At 51.0% G+C, this 26,690-nt stretch overlaps 3 protein-coding genes across 3 annotated transcripts; all 3 read left to right on the plus strand.

The window, feature by feature from the left end:
* Nucleotides 1-9,910: 9,910 nt before the first annotated feature.
* On the plus strand, nt 9,911-11,907 carry LOC109756952 (glucan endo-1,3-beta-glucosidase). Its single transcript, XM_020315783.3, has 3 exons — nt 9,911-11,165; nt 11,247-11,565; nt 11,690-11,907. Exons 1-3 carry the CDS (start codon nt 10,128-10,130, stop codon nt 11,713-11,715), a joined length of 1,383 nt encoding a protein of 460 aa, XP_020171372.1. The 5' UTR covers nt 9,911-10,127; the 3' UTR covers nt 11,716-11,907.
* A 4,186-nt stretch (nt 11,908-16,093) lies between these two features.
* On the plus strand, nt 16,094-16,739 carry LOC109739627 (pathogenesis-related protein PRMS-like). Its single transcript, XM_020298699.3, has one exon. It carries the CDS (start codon nt 16,094-16,096, stop codon nt 16,631-16,633), a length of 540 nt encoding a protein of 179 aa, XP_020154288.2. The 3' UTR covers nt 16,634-16,739.
* A 7,006-nt stretch (nt 16,740-23,745) lies between these two features.
* On the plus strand, nt 23,746-25,064 carry LOC109739626 (pathogenesis-related protein PRMS-like). Its single transcript, XM_020298698.3, has one exon. The coding sequence runs from the start codon at nt 23,746-23,748 to the stop codon at nt 24,286-24,288; it is 543 nt and encodes a 180-aa protein (XP_020154287.2). The 3' UTR covers nt 24,289-25,064.
* The last annotated feature ends 1,626 nt before the right edge of the window (nt 25,065-26,690 follow it).

Below are 26,690 nucleotides of genomic sequence, written 5' to 3' on the forward strand. Positions count from 1 at the left end.
TATCCGTATGCTTTGACGTACTATTTAATAACAATGCGTAGCGTTAGCCTATTATTGCATTACCCTTTCTTTTTTTTTCTTTCTCTTGTCTGCTTAATTATGACAGATTGCACCCGTACATTCTAGTACGACTAGTACGCCAGGGGCTTCAGTATACCCCATAATACGGCGTGAGAAGTCCGAACACTTTCGACAGTGCGGCACCCCGAACTTATAGCATTATAGGCATCAGCTCCGAATCATGTCTTGGGTCAATAGTTGGGTTTGCCTGGCTCCCATGTTTTGGTACCTTACGTTCCGCAATATCGGCTAAGGTAGCGCTGGGAGAACTACTGCGATTGTGTCCCGGTTCTTCCGGACGAGCACCTCAGTAGAGAAAGCCGAAAAATGACTGTCATGATGAGGCGAGAGCTGGTCGCTGTTCGAGAGGTCTCAAGTCCTTAAAAACTTTTTCCGCTTCGGGCAAGGAGTCGGCCTTGCCCGACTTAGGCGTATATAGCGCCCCAAATTCGGCCTTCCGAATACTAGGGGCTTCGCCAAAATTTAAAATTGTAGACTTCTATGGCTAAGTGAGAGTGATAAAGCTTTATAGTCCGATTGCCTGGTTCGCTGTGCTGAACACCTCCTTCGAAGGACCCAAAATTGGGATAAAGAGTGCTCAGGTTTATCCCGAACACCCCAGTACTAGTTACATGAGGGCAGAAGCCGACGACTGGCCAACTCTCAGATTTCATAAACGGCTGCACATAAGGGAATATTTTAAATTAACAAGCATGGTATAGCGCAAATGAACTCGTTTCATATTACAGGATCACATGAGTACATTCACTCGAATATTACATCCTTAGCGCATTCCTCCGCAACAAGGCGAGCACCCTTCAGGACACTGTCATAATACATTTCGGGGTGGCGATGCTCCTTGCCTTGCGGCGGCCCCTCCTTCACCAGCTTTTCGGCGTCCAGCTTCGCCCAGTGCACCATCGCCCGGGCAAAAGCCCTGCGCGCACCCTCGATGCAGACGGACCGCTTTATGACTTCGAGCCGAGGATAGGCATTCACAAGCCGCCTCACCAGACCGAAGTAGCTATCAGGCAGGGGCTCGCCAGGCCACATCCGGACTATAAGACCCTTCATGGCCTATTCGGCCTCCTTGTGGAGCTCGACCAGTTGCTTCAGCTGGTCGCTCAAGGGCATTGGGTGTTCGGTCCCAGTATACTGAGACCAGAACAACTTCTCCGTCGAGCTCCCCTCCTCAGCCCGGTAGAACTCCGCGGCATCTGACACACTGCGGGGAAGATCTGCGAACGCTCCTGGAGAGCTCCGAATTCGGGTAAGTAAAAGGAAAGTTTCCTTCACATGCTTGCTTTGCATAATGAATGCCTTACCCGCTGCTATCTTCTTAACCACCTCAATTTCCTGGAGGGCCTTTTGGGCTTCGGGCTTGGCATGTTGTGCGCTTTCGAGGGCCTTCGCAAGCTCGGACTCTTGCGTCTTAGAGTCAAGCTCCAAGGACTCATGTTTTTTGGCGAGAGCCTGGAGCTCTTGCTGCACCTCGCCAACTCGGGCCTCTTGTTTCTCGCGCTCGGTGCGCTCCATGGCCGCTTTGTCTTCAGCCTTGGATAGCGCCTTCTTCAGGGCCGCCACTTCGGTCGTGGCCCCAAGCAAAATTCATGACAATCTTATTATTCTAAAACCAAAATTTTCAATATACAGACGGGGTATCGCTTACCTTTGTTCTCTTCGAGCTGCCTCTTGGTAAGGCCGATCTCTTCCTTGGACCGCTCAAGGTCCTGCTTCAGTGCAGCGACCTCCGTAGTACGTGCGGCAGCGGCTAGCACTGAAGCCTGCATATGCACATAGACATATTCCGATCAGACTCCTACGGTTATTATTTGATCCTCTATTCGGTCTTTCTTCACGAACGCCAAACAGAGCATTAGAGGCTACTGTCTATGCTGCAACATTTTCTTATAGTTTGATTACTTACCTCAAAGCCTGTTAGGAGGCTGGCACAGGCTTCAGTCAGTCCGCTTTTGGCGGACCGAACCTTCTCGATCACCGCACTCATGATAGTGCGGTGCTCTTCGTCGATGGAAGCGCCGTGAAGCGCTTCCAGTAAGTTGTCCGATGCCTCTGGATGGACAGAGGCCATCGGCACAGACGGATTGCCCCCCTTAGCGGGGGGTTGCCTGACAGAATCCGGAACCACTGGAGGTTCCGGCGCCGTATTCGGCTTGGGGCTAGACTTGCTGCCCCGGGCGTTAGGGCCTAGGGGAGTCTTACCCCTCGTGCGCCTAGCGCCTGGAATGTCGCCTTGAGGCGCCTCCGGAACTGTCTCCCCCTGGTTCAGTTCCCTTTGGGACAACACCTCGGCGTCGTCTGTAGGGCGGGGGGAGAAGGCGGTCGGGAGAGAATCACTGTTCAGGTCCGACGGGCCCAAAGAATCATCCGACGAAGATACGTCGATGTGGGCTCAGGATGGGTTGCGTAGTCATGCGCGGCGTGATAAGAAACAATACAATAAAACATACCAAGAACTACTGTGGTATCCGGATACTTGCTACTTCGCCAGGGGCTTGTCCCTGGGCAACCACTCCTCTTCGCTGAAGGCGGCGGTGGTGGAGTTGTCCGGAAGGAGGGTCCTTCCCTTCTTGGACCCTTCGGCCGCCCCAGACGGGGCGGCCTTCCTTTTCTCCCCCCCCGGCTGGGGGGGGGGAGAACTTTCCTCTTCCTCCTCCTCGTCTTCGTGGGAGGAGTGCGCCTCGGTGTTTTTGGACGATGAGTCCGATATAACCTTGCGCCGGAGACCCTTCCGGGCCCCCGTGGCCTTCTTCTTGGCCTTCTTCACCAGCACCTCATAAGGCGCCGGAACCAGCATCTTCGTCAGGAGAGCATCTGCTGGATCTTCGGGCAGGGGGGTTGGACAATCGATCTGCTCCGCTGTCTCTACCCAGTCCTGTTAAATAGCGTGGAGGCTTAGATCCCGCGCATGGTTAAACTGGGGAAAATGAACATCTTATGAGATATAAAAGACTTACCGGATTGGCAGGGCGCTTTGCGCTGAGTCCGCGGTCCTCGGTAAGAGGAGGAGGTACCTCGGCACCCTTGAACAGCACCTTCCAGACGTCCTTGTGCGTCGTGTCGAAGAGCCTTCGCAGCGTCTGGTGCTCGGCCGGGTCGAACTCCCACAAATGGAATGCACGTCTTTGACACGGGAGGATCCGGCGGAAGAGCATGACTTGGACCACGTTGACGAGCTTGATTTTCTTGCTCATCATATTCTTGATGCAGGTCTGGAGCCCGGTCAGCTCTGCCGAGGAACCCCAGGATAGGCCCTTCTCTTTCCAGGAGGTGAGCCGCGTGGGGATTCCGGATCGAAATTCGGGGGCTGCCACCCAGTTGGTGTCGCACGGCTCGATGATGTAGAACCACCCGGATTGCCACCCCTTTATGGTCTCCACATAGGAGCCTTCGAGCTAGGTGACATTGGGCATTTTTCCCACCATGGCACCTCCGCACTCCGCTTGCTGGCCGACCACCACCTTCGGTTTAACATTGAAGGTCTTTAGCCACAGGCCGAAGTGGGACTTGATGCGGAGGAAGGCCTCGCACACGACGATAAACGCCGAGATGTTGAGGATGAAATTGGGGGCCAGATCGTGAAAATCCAGCCCGTAGTAAAACATGAGCCCGTGGACAAACGGGTGGAGGGGAAATCCCAGTCCGCGGACGAAGTGGGTAAGAAAAACCACCCTCTCGTGGGGTTCTGGAGTTGGGACGATCTGCCCCTCATCTGGCAGCCGGTGTGCGATATCCGTGGCCAGATATCCGGCTCCCCGTAGCTTTTTGATGTCCTCCTCCGTGACGGAGGAGACCATCCACTTGCCTCCCGCTCCGGACATGCTTAGAGTGGATTGAGCAGAAAATGCGAACTTGGGTGCTGGAGCTCGAGTGCGCAAGAATGGATGAGCAAGGCGGAAGAGGGCGTGGGTGAAAAAGGTGAGTCCTTGTCCCTTTATAAAGGCGGAAGAAACCATGCGCCTCCCCACCTGCCTGGTAAAACTCGCTTATTCCCCAAGTGCCGTAATTGATGGCGCGGTTGGGTTACCCACACCCGTATTGATGAGAATCCCGTGATAAGGGGACACGATCTCTGCTTCGACAAGACGTGCCAAGAAAACCGCCTCGCAATATGTGCAGTCGCTGGTTGAGAAAAACGGTTCGAATAATGACCGGGCCATGGTATGATGTCATGCTGCCGAATGTATCAGCAGATTAGATTCGTCGAAATATTATTCTCTCTACGGGGGTATGTGGAATTTGTTTTGCAGAGCCGGACACTATCCTTGTGTTCAAAATCTTCTACGGAGTATTTGGAGAAGAACCCGCCTTGCAATGCCGAAGACAATCTGCGCGCCGGACTCATCATCATTGAAGCCTGGTTCAGGGGCTACTGAGGGAGTCCTGGATTAGGGGGTCCTCGGACAGCCGGACTGTTGGACTATGAATATACAAGATTGAAGACTTTGTCCCGTGTCCGGATGGGACTCTCCTTGGCGTGGAAGGCAAGCTTGGCAATACGGATATGTAGATCTCCTCCCTTCTAACCGACTCTATGTAACCCTAGCCCCCTCCGGTGTCTATATAAACCGGAGGGTTTAGTCCGTAGGACAACAACAATCATACCATAGGCTAGCTTCTAGGGTTTAGCCTCTACGATCTTGTGGTAGATCAACTCTTGTAATACTCATATCATCAAGATCAATCAAGCAGGAAGTAGGGTATTACCTCCATCGAGAGGGCCCGAACCTGGGTAAACATCGTGTCCCCCGCCTCCTGTTACCATCCGCCTTAGACGCACAGTTCGGGACCCCTACCCGAGATCCGCCGGTTTTGACACCGACACCAGGCCGCGCTGAACTCCCAGGAGGAGGACCTTGCCGCTCACGAGGAGAAGCTCGCCGCGACACTCCGCGGCAAGGATGAGGAGGTCGAGAAGCTTGTCCTGCAGCGGACCCAGGAGCTGGAGCAGAGGCACAAGGAGGCGCTCAATGCCCAGGCTCAGGTCCACGCCAGCAAGGTGAACGAGCTGGAGGTGGAGCGGGACGGGCTGAAGAAGCAGGCCCTGGAGCTGACGGGGGAGAGGGACGCGACCAAAGGCGCCTTGGCTGACGTGCAGGCCGCATTCCTCAGCAAGGCCGGGCTACTCTCCCCGGCCAATGAGTCCATCAAGGACCTGAAGCTGAAGGTGGAGGGGCCTCGAGGGGATGCTCTCGGAGGTCAAGGCCCGGGAGGAGACCCTGGCCAAGGATCTGGAGGCCAAGAAGCAGCTGCAGAAGAACGAAGCCGCCAACCACAGGGACTTTGTGAAGGGCGAGAACCTCTGGATCAGCCGCCTCGAAAACGTCGCCGGCAGGATCACCACGCAGCTGGCTACCATGGGGATGCCAAATGTGAGGTACGCCCCGGAGCCCAAAGTGAGTCCCAACGCCAAGCTGACCCTATTCTTCGAGGGTGTTCTCGGGGCCCTGGAGCAGCTTCGCCTCAATAGAGCGGCCTCCCTGGCCAATGAGGCCCGGAAGCTTTGCCGGGGTGCCATGACCAAGGTCCTCACCAAGGTGGTGTACTGGAACACCAACCTCGACTTCGCCGCGCTGGAGAGCTTGTCGGAGGATGCTGACCTCGCGGCGCTCGAGGAGCGTATCGAGCCATCATCAGCCGCGTCGGCAGAATTCAGAGGGTAGAGGGCCAGCGCTGGGATTAGGCACCCCGTTCCTTATCGCCGCTGCAGGTTCATGACCAAGAAAATTTTTATCTTTAGTTAGAACCGCAGCAACAATTGATGTAATATAACTCTGCAGTACTTTTGAGATGATGCATGTTATTTCCCTGTTTGATCCCCCTTTGTATGTCCCCCCTACGTGGATCGGGTTGGCTTGCCGGCGCGTAAGCCAGGGGCGCCTTGAGGACAGAGCCTGCCGGGTATGCTTGCTGCCAGGCAATCCACCTTACTGCTCTCAAAGGGGCCGCACGAACCGTCGAGCGGACTCGAGACAGAACGAGAGTGTTGCCAATTGCAGAAGGCCACCCTGCTGTTTCTCGACGCAGCTGCTTGAACTGTTGAGCGGACTCGAAACAGATCAAGGGCGTTGCTAATAGTGGAAGGGCCCCTTTGCGTGCAGGTTTTCCATACATAGGGCAGATCTCCGAGGATGATAACTTGATATGTAAAAAGGAGTTTGCTCAAGTTTCGCATGACTTAGCTTTTCTGTCGCTGTACGAGCATTTTCGGCATCCGCAGACGGCGCCGCCCATTTGGTCGTCTTCTTCCTTGGAGTGACGACCACGATGGAACCGCCAGGTTCAATCAGACCAGATTTTCACAACTGCGCCCCCTACCTGGCGCGCCAAAGATGTCGGGGGAAATCGACAACTATGGGGTCACTGGGATCCCTTCTACGGTTCGCGGGCGCGAGGAGCGGGTCTGACAGGAAGCACAAAGATCGTTTACCCAGGTTCGGGACGCGAGGATGCGTAATACCCTAGTCCTGCTTTGGTGTGTATTCGAGTGTTCTTGAGTTCATGAACTAGCTACGGGGTGTAACTTGCCCAAAAGATCCGAATCCCCCTCCTGGACGCCTCGGGCCTCCTTTTATAGATAAAGGGGTTGCCACAGTGGCACACAGGAGGTGGAAAGGTGTACAGTGGATGAGTTTATCCTCTGGCACCGTCGGACAAATGCATTTAATGCGCTGCCGACGTGCCCCTCTCGCTTTATCGGGGACGGCAAGGAAGCTTGTTCCAGCTGTCGCCGCTTCGCCTGGCTCCGACGTGCATCCGAGCTGACGAGGCGTTGAAGCGCCATGTCGGCTGGCTGCTGGGCTGGCGCCGTGGTGGAGCCTTCATGAAGATCTGCATGCCACCACACAGGTGCTTGCTGAGTCGGCGTAGAGGCCGCATGCTGCCACGCTGGTGCCTGCCCAATTGGTTGAGCTAGCAGCTGCATGGGAGCGACAGTGGGTGTCGGTGTCAAAACCGGCGGATCTCGGGTAGGGGGTCCCGAACTGTGCGTCTAAGGAGGATGGTTACAGGAGGCGGGGGACACAATGTTTACCCAGGTTCGGGCCCTCTCGATGGAGGTAATACCCTACTTCCTGCTTGATTGATCTTGATGACATGACTATTACAAGAGTTGATCTACCATGAGATCGTAGAGGCTAAACCCTAGAAGCTAGCATATGATTATGATTGTTCTTGTCCTACGGACTAAATCCTCCGGTTTATATAGACATCGGAGGGGGCTAGGGTTACACAGAGTCGGTTACAAGGGAGGAGATCTACATATCCGAATTGCCAAGCTTGCCTTCCACGCAAAGGAGAGTCCCATCCGGACACGGGACGGAGTCTTCAATCTTGTATCTTCATAGTCCAACAATCCGGCCAAAGTATATAATCCGGCTGTCCGAGGACTCCCTAATCCAGGACTCCCTCAGTGGGGCCTTGGCAGACGCGGGCCTGGCCGCGGCCTTGCTAGTGTCCTCGGCAAGGGTCTTGCCGGGGGCCCGGCAAGGGTCTTGCCGTGGCACCGCGGTCGTCCCCGGCAAGGCGCTTGCCGGGGGTCTCGTGTATTTCCTTGGCAAGGATCTTGCCAAGGGCCGTCGTCTTCTGGTTCTCCTCTGATCTTGTATATTTATGATCTTGACAAAGATCTGCATACCACCACGGAGGTGCCTCCCGAGCCTTGGTTCCAATGTAGTTGTTAGCGGCGTTGGAACCCTTGGGCTCAAGGGTGGCTCGCTCTGCCGGTGTTGGGCAAGCTGCCCCGGCAAGGCTCTTGCCGGGGCTGCGGAGGCCGCCCCGGCAAGGGTCTTGCCGGGGGAGTCCACCTCGCCCCTTTGCTCTTTTGTGTTTCTTGGTCTTGGCGTTGTTTTGCCTGTCTTGTGCTTCTGTTCCTTCCCCCTGCGCTGCTCAGGGTGGCCGCAGGCGCGGCTCCGACTGCCCGTGCACAAGTAGAGGGGTACAAAGGAGAGCCCCTACTTTTGTACACCGACACCCAAACATTATAAAAATTATAGCGAGGTGTTGAAGTCTTCATGCATGTGCCTCTAAGGATCAACACCACAAAAGCCGCAGTCATCGCCGTTGAACCCTTGAATCGATCTAAAAAATCTGACACCAAATCTGTAGTTGTGTATGCACAAGAAAAAGAGCGAATTGCCACAATACCACTAGTTAAAACCGAAAGTTCCAAAATAGCACTTGGTAAACCAATGTTGCCAAAATACCATTACAATCCAGTTTTTCATGCCAAAATACTACAATGCACTAACTGAGAGTAACATCCACACAAAAAGACTGTTGCGCCCTTGACTCTTCACACACAACCACTCTCGTTCCCTCTCATTTTAGCAGGATTATTGAATTGTTCAGTAGTAGCAGTTGTGATCTCGACCGCTTGAGGTAACTAGTTCGTCGGAGGTGCTTGTTGCCGGGCTGTACCATGGCCAGTGGCCAAGCTTAGTTCAACTCTGAGGGGGCCGTGCCCCCCCCCCCCCCCCCCCCGCCCAAGACAAAACAATGAAGAAAAATTACTATGCATGGCTTAGATTTGCAAAAAATCAATTATTTCCCTCCTAGTTGTTCATATTTTCGCATTGCCCCCCTGAGATTACTGTCAAGCTCCGCCACTGACCATGGCCCTGCTGGCCACGGCCGAGTCGCCGTGCCCTACGCGTGCCCGTGCGCCGCTAGCCACCCCGCAGCCGTGTCATCGCGGCAACGCGTCGCGTGCTGGCCCCGCGCGAGGACTGCGTCCCGGCGGCCGCCGCACGTCATGGCCACCGCACCGCAGGCCTCGACGCGTCACGCCCCGCTAGCGTGTTGCCGCCACCGTGCCTAAATCGTCCTCCGACGCGCACGCCGCCCAGCTGGCGCTGCCGTGTCGGCTACCGCGGCGCACCGCGCACGCACAACATGTTGCCGCCCCGGTCCATGGCCTCGCCGTGCCGCACCCTGCTGGCCCGGCCCTTCGTCGTGTGCACCAAGCGCTGCGTGTCGCGTTGCCCCACATGGGCAGCACCGACGCGGCATGGTTCGGCGCGCCGCCATGGCTGGTAGAAGAGAGGGATGGGGTAGGAGAGTTGGACCGGGCGGGGGAGCCATGGAAGAAACGGTGGGCTGGGTAGGTTTAGATAAAACAGAGGGGTGATTTCGGAATTTAGGAAATGCTGACAACCATCACACGGTTTGACTTAACAGAAAACGTTTGACAACAAACGGGAGTGCTATTTTGGCTTCAAAAACAGAGATTACAGTGGTATATTGGCACCTCGGTTTTTACTAGTGGTATTTTGACATGTTCGGTTTTCACTAATGGTATTTAGGCTATTCCCTCCAAGAAAAACCCTAAACTCGGCACCCCGAGGAGTTGACTCTACACCGAAGGGTCAGTTTAATCCGTCCCGACAAACGAACTTGAGGAGGATCGGAGTTCGGAAGACCGACCAAAAGAAAAGGTGTTGCCATTCGTCCTAGCGTCGATCCTGCGAGGACTAAAACCCTAATAAATCTAATACCTGATGTCGAGGCGCCACGATTCCCCTTCCGGTCACTGTCCGTCAGAGCGGCGGGCAGAAGGGATCCGAATTCACAGGCTCGACGGCAGAGATCGAGGGAAGGAAGGCTTCACATCGTCGGGATTGGACCATGTAACTGACACGCCAATGGTCTTTCCTTAATACCTTGCTTTCTAGTGATTCTCTCCATTGTCATAGGCACGGTTGCTGTGTGGGGATCTTCCATTGGAGTTGTCAGCGTCCATCAGCAGTGTGTGCCAAGAAAGGGACAAAGCTAGCATGCATCGCAAGGTAGAACAAACTATGGCCAAGGAAAGAACATGTTCATGCGTATAGCTCAGAGCCAAAGAAAAGAATCTTCTTACGGTTAGCAACCCTCTCAAGTCATACTCCAGAAATTACCACACTGCACTGGCATCACACCTCTAGTACTAACTGCACATCGCTCGTCATATTTTGTTGATAAATGGATCGATCTCTCCTCCATTCCATTGACACACACCACTCCACTGCTAGCTACTGAACTGAAGCAGCATCCGGTGGTCGACGACGATGCACGCGCCGATGTTGATCCTCCTGCTGTCGTCGATCGCCGCGGCGGACGCGGCCGGCATCGGCGTCACCTACGGCAGGCGAGCGACGAGCCTCCCGCCGCCGGCGGACGTCGCGCGGTTCCTCGCCCGCGGCACCGTCCTCGACCGCGTGAGGCTCCTGAACGCCGACCCGCTCGCGCTGCGTGCCTTCGCCGGCATGGGCCTTGCCGTGGACGTCACCGTCCCGAACGCCCTCGTGCCGCGCGTCGCCGACAGCGTCGCCTTCGCAAGGCAGTGGGTGCGCGACAGCGTCGCGCCCCACGCAGCGGCCGGGACCAACGTGTCGCGGATCCTCGTGGGCCGCGACGTCATCTCGCAGGCCAACCGGACGCTGCTGCTCTGCCTCGTGCCGGCCATGCAGAACCTGCACGCGGCGCTGCTCGCCACGTCGCTGCACCGGCGGATCAAGGTCTCCGCCGCGCACTCCCTCGGCGTCCTGGCCGTGTCCACGCCGCCGTCCGCCGCGCGGTTCCGCGAGGGGTACGACGCCGCCGTCGTCAAGCCGCTCCTCGGCTTCCTGCGCGCGACGGGCGCGCCGTTCATGGTGAACGCGTACCCGTTCTACGGCCTCACCAGCGACGCCGAGCTCGACTTCGCGCTGTTCAGGGTGGGCGCCGAAGGCGTCACGGACGCCGGCACCGGGCTGGTGTACACCAACGCGCTGGACGCGCAGCTCGACGCCGTGCACTCGGCGATGAAGCGGCTCGGCTTCGGCGACGTCGACGTTGTCGTGGCCGAGACAGGGTGGCCGTGGGCTGGGGAGGACTGGGAGATCGGCGCCGGCGTTGACCACGCCGGGGACTACAACAGGAACGCCATCCGCCACCTCGGGTCCGGCGTGGGCACGCCGCTCATGCCGAACCGCACCTTCGAGGTCTCCATCTTCTCCCTCTTCGACGAGAACCTCAAGCCCGGCCCGATGTCCGAGCATCACTTCGGCCTGTTCCACGCCGACATGACGCCGATCTACGACGCCGGCATCCTCACCGCTCCGGAGGTAATTCATTCGTGACACCATCGGTTCTACACTCCGCTCTTTTTCACAGTGATGTTAACTAGCCACATTGCGGGCGTGCAGTCCGTTGGGCCGGTGAGCGCCAAGGTAACACCGGCGGCGCCGGCGCCGGCGCCAGACGCGGGAGCGGCGGACTCGGGCGGGCGGCAGTGGTGCGTGCCGACGCCAGCGGCGGACGCGGCGGTGCTGCAGGAGAACATCGACTTCGTGTGCGGAGGGGGCATGGACTGTGGTCCGATACGGCCGGGCGGGCGCTGCTACGAGCCGGACACGGTGCAGGCCCACGCGGCGTACGCCATGAACCTCTATTTTCGGAGCAATGGGCAGCATGCGTTCGACTGCGATTTCGGTCGCACCGGCGTCGTTACCACTGTTGACCCAAGTAAGATTTCTTCTTTCTCTCTCAAAAAAAGTAAGATTTCTTCTTCTTCTTCTAAGTGAAGTGTTTCAGCTGGATCGACCTTGTCTCTAATTACACGGCGACACACTCTGTTTTTCCATGGCAGGTTTTGGAAGTTGCAACTTTACATAAGGAGGGTGTACTTGGCAAGAAGCAAGAAGACTTTGCCATTGTGTTTGGTGCTCAACATGTTTCTTATGCAACTTTGTTTGTCAAATTTATTAGAAGGCGAAACAAAATGTTTTTAGACCCTTAAGTTGTTGCATGGTTGCATTTGGTGTGCCAACTTATTTCCTATATATTTTTGTCCTCGTGTTTGTTAAATTTGCGGGTTTTGACTGTTTGAACTACGGGATGGGTAGCCTTGGACGTGTCCGCGGATACTTGAGAAGTTGTCTTTAGGGCTAGAGATACCCCAAAAGTCATATTTAGGGAGAAAATTTCTGATTTGGGGGATTAACACTTAGCTAGCATATCCCTCAAACACTTTGTCCCTCAAAATTACAGTTTTTTTATTCCAAAAAGGCATCATGTGGCTTGTGTTTTGCTCTGAGAAGGGCAACTCTCACCAAAAGTTGGGAGACCAAACTGCCCCTCACGACCTCCAGCCGCGCCGCCACAGAGCCATCAACGTCAGAATCAGTCCCACAGCCTCACCATCCCCTTCTCTTTCACCGCTGGCACCAGAATCAACCTGATTCGCCGCTGTCATCTTCACAAAGCTTCAGTCCGCCGATGGTGAGCCTTGATGTGGTCATAAATTAAGTCGCATGAGCTTGGGAAGCAGTAGTAGCCTTGTGTGTGAGACCATGACGGTCTATGACACGCCTTCTTCACCGCCTTCGTTATTGAGCTGCCCAGCATTCCTGTATGCTCGGCCATGAACTCTCTATCATGGCTTGTGCATTTCGGCGAATTATCGTGTTGTAGCAGCTTCTTCGTCGAATCCGCCCACAAATCGTACACCGCCGGTGGCAATGCCGTCCGAAATCTGGCAAGGCATAACACAAACGCCCTCTATGCTTGCAATTTTGTATATGATTCCCATTGCTCAAAACATTACACACGCAAAGAAAGAGAAATGATTCTCTTGCAACACATGTATATGGATATCTAAACTAGATGCTAGACTACTAGTATCGAGAGAAGCTAGATGATGCGCTGATAGAATCATGCAAGAGGCAAGTCCAAACTCAACGAGAAGCAAATCCAAATCAATGAGATGCAAGCCTAGAGAAGGAAATATAAAAAGATTCACCGTGCACTCCTAGCTTCTATAATGATTTGGTTGATACTCCTTGGATCAGTAGCAACAGTTCTTCTTGGGCGAGCCATTGCATTGGTGATGTTCTTAGTGTAAGCAATTAGCTAGAGAAACTATTGCGTTCTTAGTAATTTCCACTCTTGATCGGCAGCAGTGATTCTTAATGCGCAACATTATTTTTGATTTGTATCCTAGATCAAGTATCGAATAAAAATATGTTATGACAATATATGTCCAAATGAAGTTTGTATGCAAACATGTGTTTTTTTAGGATTAAGTGTTTGGCAATCTTCTAGATGAAGAAAAGATTAATTCTTTAAAATACAGGACATTTACACTTTTGCCCTTAGTTGTGCCAGCCCGTGGGTTTTGCCCTTACTTTTCGCGTCTACTCAGATTTTCCCTTAGATTTGTTTCTTAGGTCGTCTAAGTGCCCTTTGACCGTTTGACCAATACTTTGACAATTCATAACAAATTCATATGAGCTCATAAAAATGCAAATAAGATATCAAAATATTCAGAAAACATTACCCTTATGTGCATGTCATTTGCATTTCTCAAAAAAAAATTTGTTTAAGCAACACGATGTTATTAATGCTATTAACATTATTAAAAATAAAAGGTATAAAAATATGTTTTTCATGAATAAAAATTACAGGCAAATAAGGTGATGTTTGAAATTCATAACAAGTAGATATGAACTCAGAAAAAGGCAAATAAGAAATCAGGATGTTCAGAAAACATCACCTACACTTGCAATTAATTTTTATTCATTAAAAAGTATTTTTTACCTTTTTATTTTTAATAATGTTAATGACATTAATAACCTTGGGTAGTTTAAACATTACTTTTTTCCTTGATGCAAAGGGCATGCACATAAAAGTAATGTCTTTCTGAACATTTTGATATCTTATTTTCATTTTTATGGGTTCATATGGATTTTTTATGAATTTTGAAAGTATTGGTCAAAAGGTCAAAGGGCACTCGGACGACTCGAGAGAAAAATCGAAGGGCAAAACTGAGCAGAGCAGACTAAGGGCAAAAATGCATTTGTTGAAGGAAATATGCCCTAGAGGCAATAATAAAGTTATTATTTATTTCCTTATATCATGATAAATGTTTATTTTTCATGCTAGAATTGCATTAATCGGAAACATGATACATGTGTGAATACATAGACAAACAGAGTGTCACTAGTATGCCTCTACTTGACTAGCTCGTTGATCAAAAATGGTTATGTTTTCTAGCCATAGACATGAATTGTCATTTGATTAACGGGATCATATCATTAGGAGAATGATGTGATTGACTTGACCCATTCCGTTAGCTTAGCACACGATCGTTTAGTATTCTGCTATTGCTTTCTTCATGACTTATACATGTTCCTATGACTATGAGATTATGCAACTCCCGTTTACCGGAGGAACACTTTGTGTGCTACCAAACGTCACAACGTAACTGGGTGATTATAAAGATGCTCTACAGGTGTCTCCGAAGGTACTTGTTGGGTTGGCGTATTTCGAGATTAGGATTTGTCACTCCGATTGTCGGAGAGGTATCTCTGGGCCCACTCGGTAATGCACATCACTATAAGCTTGCAAGCATTGCAACTAATGAGTTGGTTGTGGGATGATGTATTACAGAACGAGTAAAGAGACTTGCCGGTACGAGATTGAACTAGGTATTGAGATACCGACGATCGAATCTCCGGCAAGTAACATACCGATGACAAAGGGAACAACGTATGTTGTTATGCGGTTTGACCGATAAAGATCTTCGTAGAATATGTGGGAGCCAATATGAACATCCAGGTTTCGCTATTGGTTATTGACCAGAGACATGTCTCGGTCATGTCTACATAGTTCTCGAACCCGTAGGGTCCGCACGCTTAAAGTTAGATGACGGTTATATTATGAGTTTATGTGTTTTGATGTACCGAAGAAGTTCGGAGTCCCGGATGAGATCAGGGACATGACGAGGAGTCTCGAAATGGTCGAGACGTAAAGATCGATATATTGGACGACTATATTCGGACATCGGAAAGGTTCCGAGTGATTCGGGTATTTTTCGGAGTAAGGGAGAGTTACGGGAATTCGTATTGGGCCTTAATGGGCCATACGGGAAAGGAGAGAAAGGCCCCAAAGGGTGGCCGCACCCCTCCCCATGGACTAGTCCGAATTGGACTAGGGAGGGGGGGGGGGGGGGCGCCCCCTTCCTTCCTTCTCCTTCTCCCTTCCCTTCTCCTACTCCAACAAGGAAAGGAGGAGTCCTACTCCTGGTGGGAGTAGGACTCCCCCCTTGGCACGCCCTCCTCCTAGGCCGGCCGCCTCCCCCCTTGCTCCTTTATATACGGGGGCAGGGGGCACCCCATAAACACAACAATTGATCTATTGATCTCTTAGCCGTGTGCGGTGACCCCCTCCACCATAATCCACCTCGATAATATCGTAGCGGTGCTTAGGCGAAGCCCCTGCGTCGGTAGAACATCATCATCGTCACCACGCCGTCGTGCTGACGGAACTCTCCCTCAAAGCTCGGCTGGATCGGAGTTCGAGAGACGTCATCGAGTTGAACGTGTGCTGAACTCGGAGGTGCCGTGCGTTCGGTACTTGATCGGTCGGATCGTGAAGACGTACGACTACATCAACCGTGTTGTACTAACGCTTCCGCTTTTGGTCTACGAGGATACGTGGACAACACTCTCCCCTCTCGTTGCTATGAATCACCATGATCTTGCGTGTGCGTAGGAATTTTTTTGAAATTACTACGTTCCCCAACATTTGTCCCTTAAAATATAGCTTTAAAAAAAAAATATAGGACGTGTGGATTAAAGTTTAGAGGGTCGGCTAGAGATGCCCTTAGTTACCACTCCGAAACCGAATATTTACGAAATGTTCAACAGGCCAATAATTTTATTCATTTAGTTAAAAATACAAATGTATTCATTTGTCCTCACTTTTTTTTTGGTTACGAAAGGAAGAAGGTCAGTTGTGCAATACTATAAAGGAAGTCGTATGTACATGCAAAACGGCTAACCTATTAATTCTCGGTAACAGTGAATGCCATTAATTACTCGGAGATGAACGCTTTATCTTAATTCTCCCAAGTCCAAACTGACGCATACACAGCACACTTAGATCCAAAACGCCTATCTGCAAGTTAACCCCTCGTGTTGTCCTATATAAGCACGTCAATTCCTCTACAACTTCACCAAATCAACTGAGCTCACAGTCACATATGCAACAGATGAGCATGTCTCCTTCCGTCTGCCTCGCCATCTTGTTACTTGCACTGGCCTCGCCGTCGCCGGCATCAGCCAACATCCCCAGCACTAGCAACAATGGCGTCGCCGTCGTGACCCCTAGCGTGCCCACGGCGACCCAGTTCCTGCAGTCGCACAACGACGCGCGCCGCGATGTCGGCGTGGCACCCCTGACGTGGAACTCGACGCTGGAGCAGGACGCCCAGCGGTACGCGGACCGGCTCAGCATCGGCTGCAAGCTGGAGCCACTAGACATCGAGCTGATCTACCTGCAGAACACCTACAACGGCAGCGGTTACCAAGATGGCGCCGCCGTCACCGCCTCGTGGGTGAACGGGCGGCGGTGGTACGACTACCGCGCTAACGCATGCGCGCCCGGCCACGAATGCGGGGCCTACAAGCTGGTGGTGTGCAGCAGCGCGCAAGAGCTCGGCTGCGCCCGCCGCACCTGCCGGAGCAGCCCGGACACCGTGGCTGTTTGCAGCTACTTCCCTGACTGCGACTACAACGACCGGCCATACTGAGTATATACGGAAGCTAAATCAGAAAAGATGTGTTCAAATAATATATGATGCGAAATAAGGTGTTTGGTCCGGCGATTTTTGGTCAAGTAATGGGAAATTCGGACTACGTACGCTGTGACTGAAGCTGTCTGTTACTTTGTTTGGTTCAGTTCGCCCGTAAACCACTTTATTTATCTGTAATCCCGGTATTGCATCGGAGGTGTGTGTGTGACTAGTTTTCGACTTTCCTCACGTACGATTAGTTTCCCACGACAAACTCTGAACGCCTTTCTCCCCGCAATCTGATCTGCTCGACCCTACTCTCCATCCACGATATCCTGATTTCTGTTTGCTCCCCAAAAAAACCAAACGGTTTGCATAGAATATCATTTTCACTGATCCGATTATAGAAAGAAGAAAAATGTATTTGAATAGCCATGGCATCAAGAAGTACCAAAAAGTGAAATTAGAGGAAACAAATCTCCAACGTTGCATAGGGAGCCAGACAAAAGGATAGAAACTAACAACCTCGAGAGAATCATTAAGACGAGGGAAAACCAAATATAACAGGATTAAGATTATGTCCAATGCGTCCTTTAAAAAAAGATTATGTCCAATGCAGTGTAGTAGAGTTAACACTCGCAATAAAGACGCAGGATGATGATCGAAATGAAATGACCCCGTTCTACCATGGACATCTGAACCATAACCCTTCTGTTTCTCACGGAAATTATGAGAGGAAACATAAACAAACAAAAAGTGTCAGTTCATGCACCAATAACAAAAGACAATGATCAGCAGAGGTGAAGGTGAACAACACTCCACAAGGCTGCATGAGACATAAACATCACTTGCAGATTACTGCAGGTGTAGTTCACATGTTCATAAAATGCAGGAAATATGAGTAGAGAATTCGAGCAGTACAAAGATTACTACATGTCAATTTCAGTTAGTTACTGAAAATTGGACTAAAAAATCTGCTACATTTGTCCCTAAGAAAACTCAATCAAGGATTGCCTTCATCTGGATCACTGCACCATGACTGCCCTCCTTCTCTTCTTGGGTCCCTTCAGTATTCTTCAGGCAGTAGATCAAAACCCCAGCTTTGCGGCTGATATCCATCAGCAGTGTTCGATTCTGCAGAATTTCTTCCGCAAATACATTGAAGTTTCCTAAGCTCGCCAATTTCAGCTCATGGCCATCATTGCTGTCTATCTCACCTCCATCCGCCAACCCCTCAAAGGGTTGTGCATCTCCAAGACTCACCGTGTGCCGACATACTTTGGCCTTCTGCTACCTTCCCTAGTGCTTTCACTATACTTCTTCACCCCCGACCCTCGTTTTGGTTCTCAGCAGCAGCACCAGTTTCCTCAGAATGTTCTTCATTGTTGTCCACCTCACCTCCATCAGTCAACACCTACAAGTGTGAAGCACCAAGGCCCTTCTGCCTGCCCTTATGCATGTGTTGGCCTTCTGCTACCTTCTCGAGTGCTTTTGGTATTCCTGAACGAGTGCATGTCCAGTTGACAATGGTGATATTGTTACTCCGTGCAGGAAACGAGAGCCTTGCAATTGCATGTCCTGATGGTTCCCAGTCCTAGCATGTACGTGGCTATCAATGAAACTCACAGAGCAATTCCAATTGAGCATAAAATTTCGTGCATGTATGAACCTAAGAATGATTGGGCTCTACTCCTTTGTTGGCTCAGGTGGCCAATATGGTTTGCTTGTGAAGTATTGTTCCATCTCTCATCCCACGCTTAAATAAGAACATAGTGTGTTGCAACAACCATCGAATGGATGCTTTCTTGAAGTTTAGTACTTCCATAATGGGCACATGGGCATTCATGTATTGTTCAGCATCACTCGCTCAATGAAGTAATCGTACTGACTTAGGTTCAACAGTAAGTCCAGTACGACAGAAGTTACATGATCAGTCTGCAAGGGCGCGTACAAGTTCAAAGTGCTCCCCTAATTGGCTATACTATGAGACACTTTATTACAGTTCTTCCTAGCCAAAATAAAGCAACTTTAGAGTTTTGCTTCAAGCATCCTTTGATTCTGCTAGTGCCAGCAAGCAGGTGATCAGTCAAACTCGTCGCTGTTAATCCCTTGCAACAACAACATATCCTGACTTTCAAAGAACACATATTTTAAGCCTCTTGTTGCTTCTAGATGGGCACCCCGCAAGACAACCATGATCTCAGCGTGGTAATGATGAAGGACTTTCTCCAATTTTCATGCACCGCAAGCTTCTACCTCACTTTTTGCGATTCCTGATAATAGCAACCCACCCACCCTACAGTGTTGATTCAGTGTTAAAAGTGCCATCGATATTGGTTTTCAGTTTATTCTCATTGGGAGGGCTACATTTGCTTTGTGCAACCTGAACTACTAACCAGTTTGATTTTCAGCAATAAGACACATAGCATCATTATCTCCATGTTTACCTTCCTCCTTGATTCTATTCCTCTCATTCCACCATTGTCGTAGGAGCACAACACCTTGATCTTATCTTTTTTCCGAATCCAAAAATGCATATACTTTCTGGTTTGGGGGATTAACCCTTATGATAGGATCGATATTGTTGACAAGAGGGGGGGGGGGGGGTGAATAGGCAACAACCAAAATTTAGCTTTTCTTAACAAATTAGATTTAGCAACAAAGTAGGTTGTCAAGATGTGCAACTATGTGAGCAACCTATATGATGCTAATGATAACAACAACAAGAGCAAGCAAGATATGCAACAGAAGTAAAGCTTGCACAAAGTAAAGGTAATAAGTAACCACAAGTGGAGCCGGTACAGACGAGGATGTGTTACCGAAGTTCCTTCCCTTTGAGGAGAAGTACGTCTCCGTTGGAGCGGTGTGGAGGCACAATACTCCCCAAGAAGCCACTAGGGCCATCGTATTTTCCTCACGCCCTCACACAATGTGAGATCCCGTGATTCCACTAGTGGTGCCCTTGAAGGTGGCTACCGAACCTTTACAAACAAGGTTGGGACAATCTCCACAACTTGATTGAATGCTTCCAACAACACCACGAAGCTTCACCACAATGGAATGTGGCTCCGAGGTGACCTCAACCGTCTAGGGTGCTTAAACACCCAAGAGTAACAAGATCCGCAAGGGATTAGTGGGGGGAATCAAATTTCTCATGGTGGAAGTGTAGATCGGGGCCTTCTCAACCAATCCCTAGAAAATCAACAAGTTTGATTGGCTAGGGAGAGAGATCGGGCGAAATGAGCTTTGGAGCAACAATGGAGTTTTTGGGAGGAAGAGGTGAGTCTTCTTGGAGAAGAAGACCCCCTTTTATAGTGGGGGACAAGATCCAACCATTATCCCCGTGCTCAGCCCGCAGCGCGCGGTACTACCGCTCAGAGGAGCGGTACTGCCGCTTGACCCAGCGGTACTACCACTGGGACAGCGCTCTGCAGCTTACGAGAGCACAAGGGGGTGGTAGGCGCGGTACAAACAAGAGAAAGCCACGAGCGGTACTAGCAGCGGTGGTAGGCGCGGTACTACCGCTTATAAGCGGTACTACCGCTCCTACTACCGCTCCTACTGCCACTGCTACTGCCGCTGCTCGATTGGGCCTAGATGGGGTCAGCGGTAGTAAGCCAGACGGACTACCGCTGGACCCGACACGAGAAACCCGAGGCCCGAATCGAGGCGGTAGTACAGCGGTACTAGAGCGGTACTACCGCCTGCCTACACAGGCGGTACTACCGCTGCCGACCGCGGTACTGCCGCTGGCTACAACCTGAGCCACTCCAACACAAATGAAGGACACTCCAAAGACGCGGGAAAGAGCTAGGGGTGCAAGGGAGTTGTGTACGTGTTGATTCCGCCCAAACCTTTTCGATACGGACCCCCTCTTAATAGTACGATATATCCTACGACTCAAGTCCATCGAAAATGAAACGAAGGAAAAACACCGTCTTCTCTTTTAAACACCGAGGAGTAGAAATCGTCTCGTGCCATACGAAGGATTATCTGAAATGCTCAATGCACACGATTAGTCCGCAAAAGCATTGTCATCGATCACTAAAACCACTTACGGAGAAATATGCCCTAACACCTTAGCTAGCATATCCCTCAAATGGTCAATCCCTCAAAATTATAGTTTTATCTCCAATAATAGACCTAGCAAAATGTACATAATTTATTTCAGAGCCTTTTGAATTTATATTCTACAATATATGAGTATAACTTCAAATCCAAGTACAATATGATCTAAATTCAGTGCCCAAAATATTGTTTAAAAATGTTCAAATTTTTTAATGGGCATAAAGAATTTCAAAACATTGCCAAATATTAAAGAAGGCATTTTTGGAAACATTTAATGAGATTTTCAGGGTTCTTTTGCCCTTTTTATGTAAATTTTGAGGCTTCAATTTTTCCCAAATTCAAATTTATTTGAAATAAACATGATGCATGGATGCTTCACACTAAAATGAATATTGGCACTAAAATAATTCTAGGGCTGTGACATCTTCTAACTTGTGTTAGCGACGTTAGCTTATAGTTTGTGGACGACTTGCAATAATATATAATATGGTGATTGAGCGGGTCTTTCTTAGTCGGGCCTCTGCGTCTATCTTCAAATTATTAGCAATTTTGTAGCACTAGCACCTACTATCTAGACAGGGAGATCGCGATCGCTTGGGTCTTATGATGGATGCGATGACTGCTCTCGCTCGCCAACTTGCCTCGCAGCAAGCCCTCTGAGACTTCGGCCACTTAGTGGTCCTTTTTCCTCTCTCTTTCATGCTTTTTTAGGCGTGTTTGTGTTGCTGCCCCAACAGATTAGTTTATTTTACGACACTTGAACTTATTGTATGGACGCGTTGTTGACTTTATAAAGTGGGGCGAAAGCCGAAAATGCCAAATGGAAGCCGAGCTCCATGAAGGCCTTAATTTGGAAACTTTAAAATTCAAACTTTTTAGTTACAAAAAAATCTGAAAAAATACACATATACCTAGAGACAAAATGTACAGGTGTAAAATTTCAGATAGAAATAGATTGAAACGAGATCTACAAAAAAAAGACAAATCTGTGGCTCTTTTAGCATATGTGTACTCTTTATCCTCAAAGTCCATGATTTTTTTATTTTTTTGCAGCTTGCAATTCAATGTATTTAATAATGTAATTTTGCACACGTAGACATTATTTTTTTGAAACGAGGCAAAAGACTTGCCATTTTCATTGATTAAGAAGGAGTGAGAATTGCCCGGTTAATTGACGGAAAACCGAGCTAAAACCGATACAATCCAACCCATATAACATGGGTACCACCGGCCAACCTGGCCACCGACATGGGATCACAGAGCTACAACAGCTGCACCAAAACCATGACGGCACATGCCAACAGAAGGCCACACGCGCGAACAACTGACAGCTCCGACTCCGACGACGATCATCACAAGGGAATATGCAGGACTTGCGCCGACCGTGCTCGCCGTAGCCGAACGGGCACCTCGGACACGCCGGGAAGATCCGACTACCGAAGCCCGAGCCGCGACCAAAGCTCCTCTCGACGCCATCATCGTTGCCAAACAGAAATCAGCGCCCCGAAATGGCCGCCTCAGCAAACTACACGGCGAAGATGCCGCAAACCACTCGGCAAAGATGCCGCAACCCACGCGGCGAAGATGCCGCCATCCACTGGTCTCCAGGTTGTGGCCGGCTCCGAGGCGATGCCCCCAAGGAGTAAGAAGACGTGAAGGCGTCTTCATCGCCCGATCTCGAAGATCTGAGGTTTCCCTCCGGAGCCAAGGCCGCGGGAAGGGGGGAGGAGCACCACACAACAGGAACGCTTCCAAGAAAGAGCACGACGCCCACGGGCGTCGCCGTCGCCAGATCCGGCAGAGGCCGGACATAGGATTTCTCCCGGAGATGCTCAACCACCACCTGCCCGCATCAACGCAGCCAACGAACCCCATCCTGCCGAGGCCGACCTCGAACTGGCCGTGGGATCCCGAGACCCACCACGCCCAGATGCACGCACCACCCCCCAGCCGAAGCCGCTTCCACCAAATCCGGGGCCGCCGCCCCGGCAGCCGCCACCACGCCGGGCTAGCAAACTGGCCAGCTCCTTAGCACCAAGCCGGGAGGGGGGGGCCGCCACCCCGCCCCAACCCGCCGAGCAGGGCTGCTGGGCCGAAGCCGGAGCAACCCACTGCAGCCGCAGCACCGCCGAGAGGAGCCTCGTCCAGCAGCCAGGAGCCGCCGTCCGCATCCCCACTCGCCGGATCCACGCGCCAGGAGCCGCCGGAGCGCCGCCAATCGTCATGCCGTCCCCGCCAGATCCCGTCGAGGGGCATCAAGGCCACACCCGAAGCACGCGCCACCACGCCCCTCGCCGCGCCAGCACCACCTGGCCGCGCCCGCCTGCGCACCGCTCGCCGCCACCCCGCGCTGCCTCGCCGCGCCGCCCCGAGCGCCAACGCGCCCGAGCTCCCTCTGGAGCGGCCGACCCGCGCCACACCATCTCGAGCGGGAGGAGGAAAAAGGAACCCCGCCGCCGCCGAGCCGCGCGGGCTTCGCCCGGCGACTCTTGCCGGCGGCGGCGAGGGGAGGGGGCGGCGGGGGTGGCTAGTGGCGGCGGCGGCTAGGGTTCGCTCCTGGCCGCCCGCGGGAGCGACCGAGGAGCGACACTCAAGTAGTGGTAGTACACGTAGACATTACATCCCTGTATACATGTGTATTTTTCAGATGTTTTTGAAAGTGAAAAGTTTCATGGAGCTCAGTCTCCAAAATGGCCTACTCGGCGAAAGCCTCTTACGGGAAACGGAATGTTTAAGAAATGTTCAACAGGCGAACAGATTTATTTCATTTGTCCTCACATTCTTTTTGTGTACGAAAGGAAGTCTGTTGTGCAAGTATCAGGGAGAAAGAAGTCGTATGTACATGCAAAACGGCTAACCTGCTAATTCTCGGTAGCAGTGAATGCCATTAATTTACTCGGAGATGAACGCTTGTGATGTAAATTCTCCGAAGTCCAAACTGACGCACACGCAGCATCCAAACGCCTATCTGCAAGTTAACCCCTCGTGTTGTCCTATATAAGCACGTCAATTCCTCTAAAACTTCACCAAATCAACTGAGCTCACAGTCACATATGCAACAGATGAGCATGTCTACTTTCGTCTGCGCCGCCGCCGTCCTGCTGCTTGCACTGGTCTCACCATCGCCGGCATCAGCCAGCATCCCCAGCACTAGCAACAATGGCGTCGCCGTAGCGGCCCCTAGCGTGCCCACGGCGACGCAGTTCCTGCAGGCGCACAACGACGCGCGCCGCGATGTCGGCGTGGCACCCCTGACGTGGAACTCGACGCTGGAGCAGGACGCCCAGCGGTACGCGGACCGGCTCAGCATCGGCTGCAAGCTGGAGCCACTAGACATCGAGCTGATCTACCTGCAGAACACCTACAACGGCAGCGGTTACCAAGATGGCGCCGCCGTCACCGCCTCGTGGGTGAACGGGCGGCGGTGGTACGACTACCGCTCTAACGCATGCGCGCCCGGCCACGAGTGCGGGGCCTACAAGCTGGTGGTGTGCAGCAGCGCGCAAGAGCTGGGCTGCGCCCGCCGCACCTGCCGGAGCAGCCCGGACACCGTGGCTGTCTGCAGCTACTTCCCTGACTGCGACTACAACGACCGGCCATACTGAGTATATACGGAAGCTAAATCAGGAAAGATGTGTTCTTGTTCAAATAATATATGATGCGAAATAAGGCATTTGGTTTGGTCCGGCGTTTTTTTGGTCAAGTAATGGGGAATTCGGACTACGTACACTGTGACTGAAGCTGTCTGTTGCTTTTGTTTTGTTCAGTTCGCCCGTAAACCACTTTATTTATCTCTAATTCCGGTACTGCAATGTTATTCGTAGCTGATTCTGATGGTGATATGGCCTGAACCAAATAGCAGAGGTGTGTAGTTTTCGACTTTCCTCACGTACGATTTAGTTTCCCACCAGAAACTCTAAACGCCTTTCTCCCGGCAATCTGATATGCTCGACCCTACTCTCCATCCACGATATCCTGATTTCTGTTTGTTCCAAAAAAAAAACCAAACGATTTGCATAGAAGATCATTTTCACTGTCGGATTACAGAAAGAAGAAAAATGTATTCGAATAGCCATGGCATCAAGAAGTACCAAAAAGTGAAATTAGAGGAAACAAGCCTCCAACGTTGCATAGGGAGCCAGACAAAAGGATAGAAACTAACAACCTCGAGAGAATCGTTAAGACGAGGGAAAACCAGATATAACAGGATTAAGATTATGTCCAATGCGTCCTTTAGAAAAAGATTATGTCCAATGCAGTGTAGTAGAGTTAACACTCGCAATAAAGACGCAGGATGATGATCGAAATGAAATGATCCCGTTCTACCATGGACATCAGAACCATAACCCTTCTCTTTCTCATGGAAATCATGAGAGGAAACATAAACAAGCAAAAAGTGGCAGTTCATGCACCAATAACAAAATACAATGATCGACAGAGGTGAAGGTCAAGAATACTACAGAAGGCTGCATGAAACATAAACATCAATTGCAGATCACCGCAGGTGTAGTTCACAGGTCCATAAAATGCAGGCAATATGACTAGGGAATTCGAGCAGTAGAGAGATTACTACATGTCAATTTCAGTTAGTTACTGAAAATTGGACTACAAAATCTGCTACATTAGCCCCTAAGAAAACTCAATTAAGGATTGCCTTCATCTGGATCACTGCACCATGTCTGCCCTCCTTTGCTTCTTGAGTCCCTTCAGTATTCTTCACGCAGTAGATCAAACCCACAGCTTTGGAGCTAATATCCATCAGCAGTGTTTGATTCTTCTGAATTTTATTCTGCCAATACGTTGAAGTTTCCCAAGCTCGCCAATTTCATCTCATAGCCCTCATTGTTGTCTATCTCACCTCCATCCGCCAACCCCTCAAAGGGTTGTGCAGCTCCAAGACTCACCGTCTGCCGACGTACTTTGGTCTTCTGCTACCTTCTCTACTGCTTTCACTATACTTCTTCACCCCCCGACCCTCGTTTTGGTTCGCAGCAGCAGCAACAGTTTCCTCATAATGTTGTTCATTGTTGTCCACCTCACCTCCATCAGTCAACACCTACAAGTGTGAAGCACCAAGGCCCTTCCGCCTACCCTTATGCTTTGGCCTTCTACTACCTTCTCCATTGCTTTTGGTATTCCTGAACGAGTGCATCTCCAGTTGACAATGGTGATGTTGTTACACCGTGCAGGACACGAAGGCCTTGCAAAGTTGCAATTACATGTCCTGATGGTTCCCAGTCCTAGCACATTGAAGTTTCCCATGCTCGTCAATTTCAGCTCATAGCCATCATTGATATTCGCCTCACCTCCATTTGCTAGCCCCTCAAAGGGTTGTGTAGCTCCAAGCCTCTTCCGCATGCCGATGTACTTTGTCCTTCTGCTACCTTCTCTAGTGCTTTCACTATTCTTCTTCACCCCTAACTCTGGTTTTGGTTCACAGCAGCAGCACCAGTTTCCTTAGAATTTTCTTCATTACTGTCCACCTCACCTCCATCCGGCAACACCTGAAAGTGTGCAGCACCAAGCCCCTTCCGCCTGCCCTTATGCTTTGGCCTTATGCTACCTTCTCCACTGCTTTAGTGCTTTCGGTATTCCTGAACGAGTCCATCTCCAGTTGACCACGATGATGTTGTTACTCCGTGTAGGACACCAGAGCATTGCAATTGCATATCCTGATGGTTCCCAGTCCTAGCATGTCTATGGGCGTCGATGACACTGACAGAGCAATTCCAACTGAGCACAAAATTTTGTGGATGTATGAACCTAAGAATGATTGGGCTCTACTCCTTTGTTGGCTCAGCTGGCCAGTATGGTTTGTTTGTGAACTATGGTTCCATCTCCGATCTCACGCTTAAATAAGAACATTGTGTGCTTCAACAACCATGGAATGTATACTTTCTTCAAGTTCATTACTTCCATAATGGGCACATGGGCAGTCATCACTCCCTCAATCAAGTGATCGTACTGACTTAGGTTCACACACTAAGTTCAGTACAACAAGAATTAC

The sequence above is a fragment of the Aegilops tauschii genome, chromosome 2 (assembly GCF_002575655.3).
Source record: "Aegilops tauschii subsp. strangulata cultivar AL8/78 chromosome 2, Aet v6.0, whole genome shotgun sequence".
In the NCBI taxonomy this organism is placed as follows: Eukaryota; Viridiplantae; Streptophyta; class Magnoliopsida; order Poales; family Poaceae; genus Aegilops; species Aegilops tauschii.

What these genes read in the sequence shown, in the direction of transcription:
- LOC109756952 (XM_020315783.3), top strand. Translation starts at nt 10,128, where the DNA reads ATGCACGCGCCGATGTTGATCCTCCTGCTGTCGTCGATCGCCGCGGCG. An exon ending in GCATCCTCACCGCTCCGGAG is followed by an intron (nt 11,166 to 11,246) that starts GTAATTCATTCG and finishes GCGGGCGTGCAG; the next exon opens with TCCGTTGGGCCGGTGAGCGC. An exon ending in CGTTACCACTGTTGACCCAA is followed by an intron (nt 11,566 to 11,689) that starts GTAAGATTTCTT and finishes TTTCCATGGCAG; the next exon opens with GTTTTGGAAGTTGCAACTTT.
- LOC109739627 (XM_020298699.3), top strand. Translation starts at nt 16,094, where the DNA reads ATGAGCATGTCTCCTTCCGTCTGCCTCGCCATCTTGTTACTTGCACTG.
- LOC109739626 (XM_020298698.3), top strand. Translation starts at nt 23,746, where the DNA reads ATGAGCATGTCTACTTTCGTCTGCGCCGCCGCCGTCCTGCTGCTTGCA.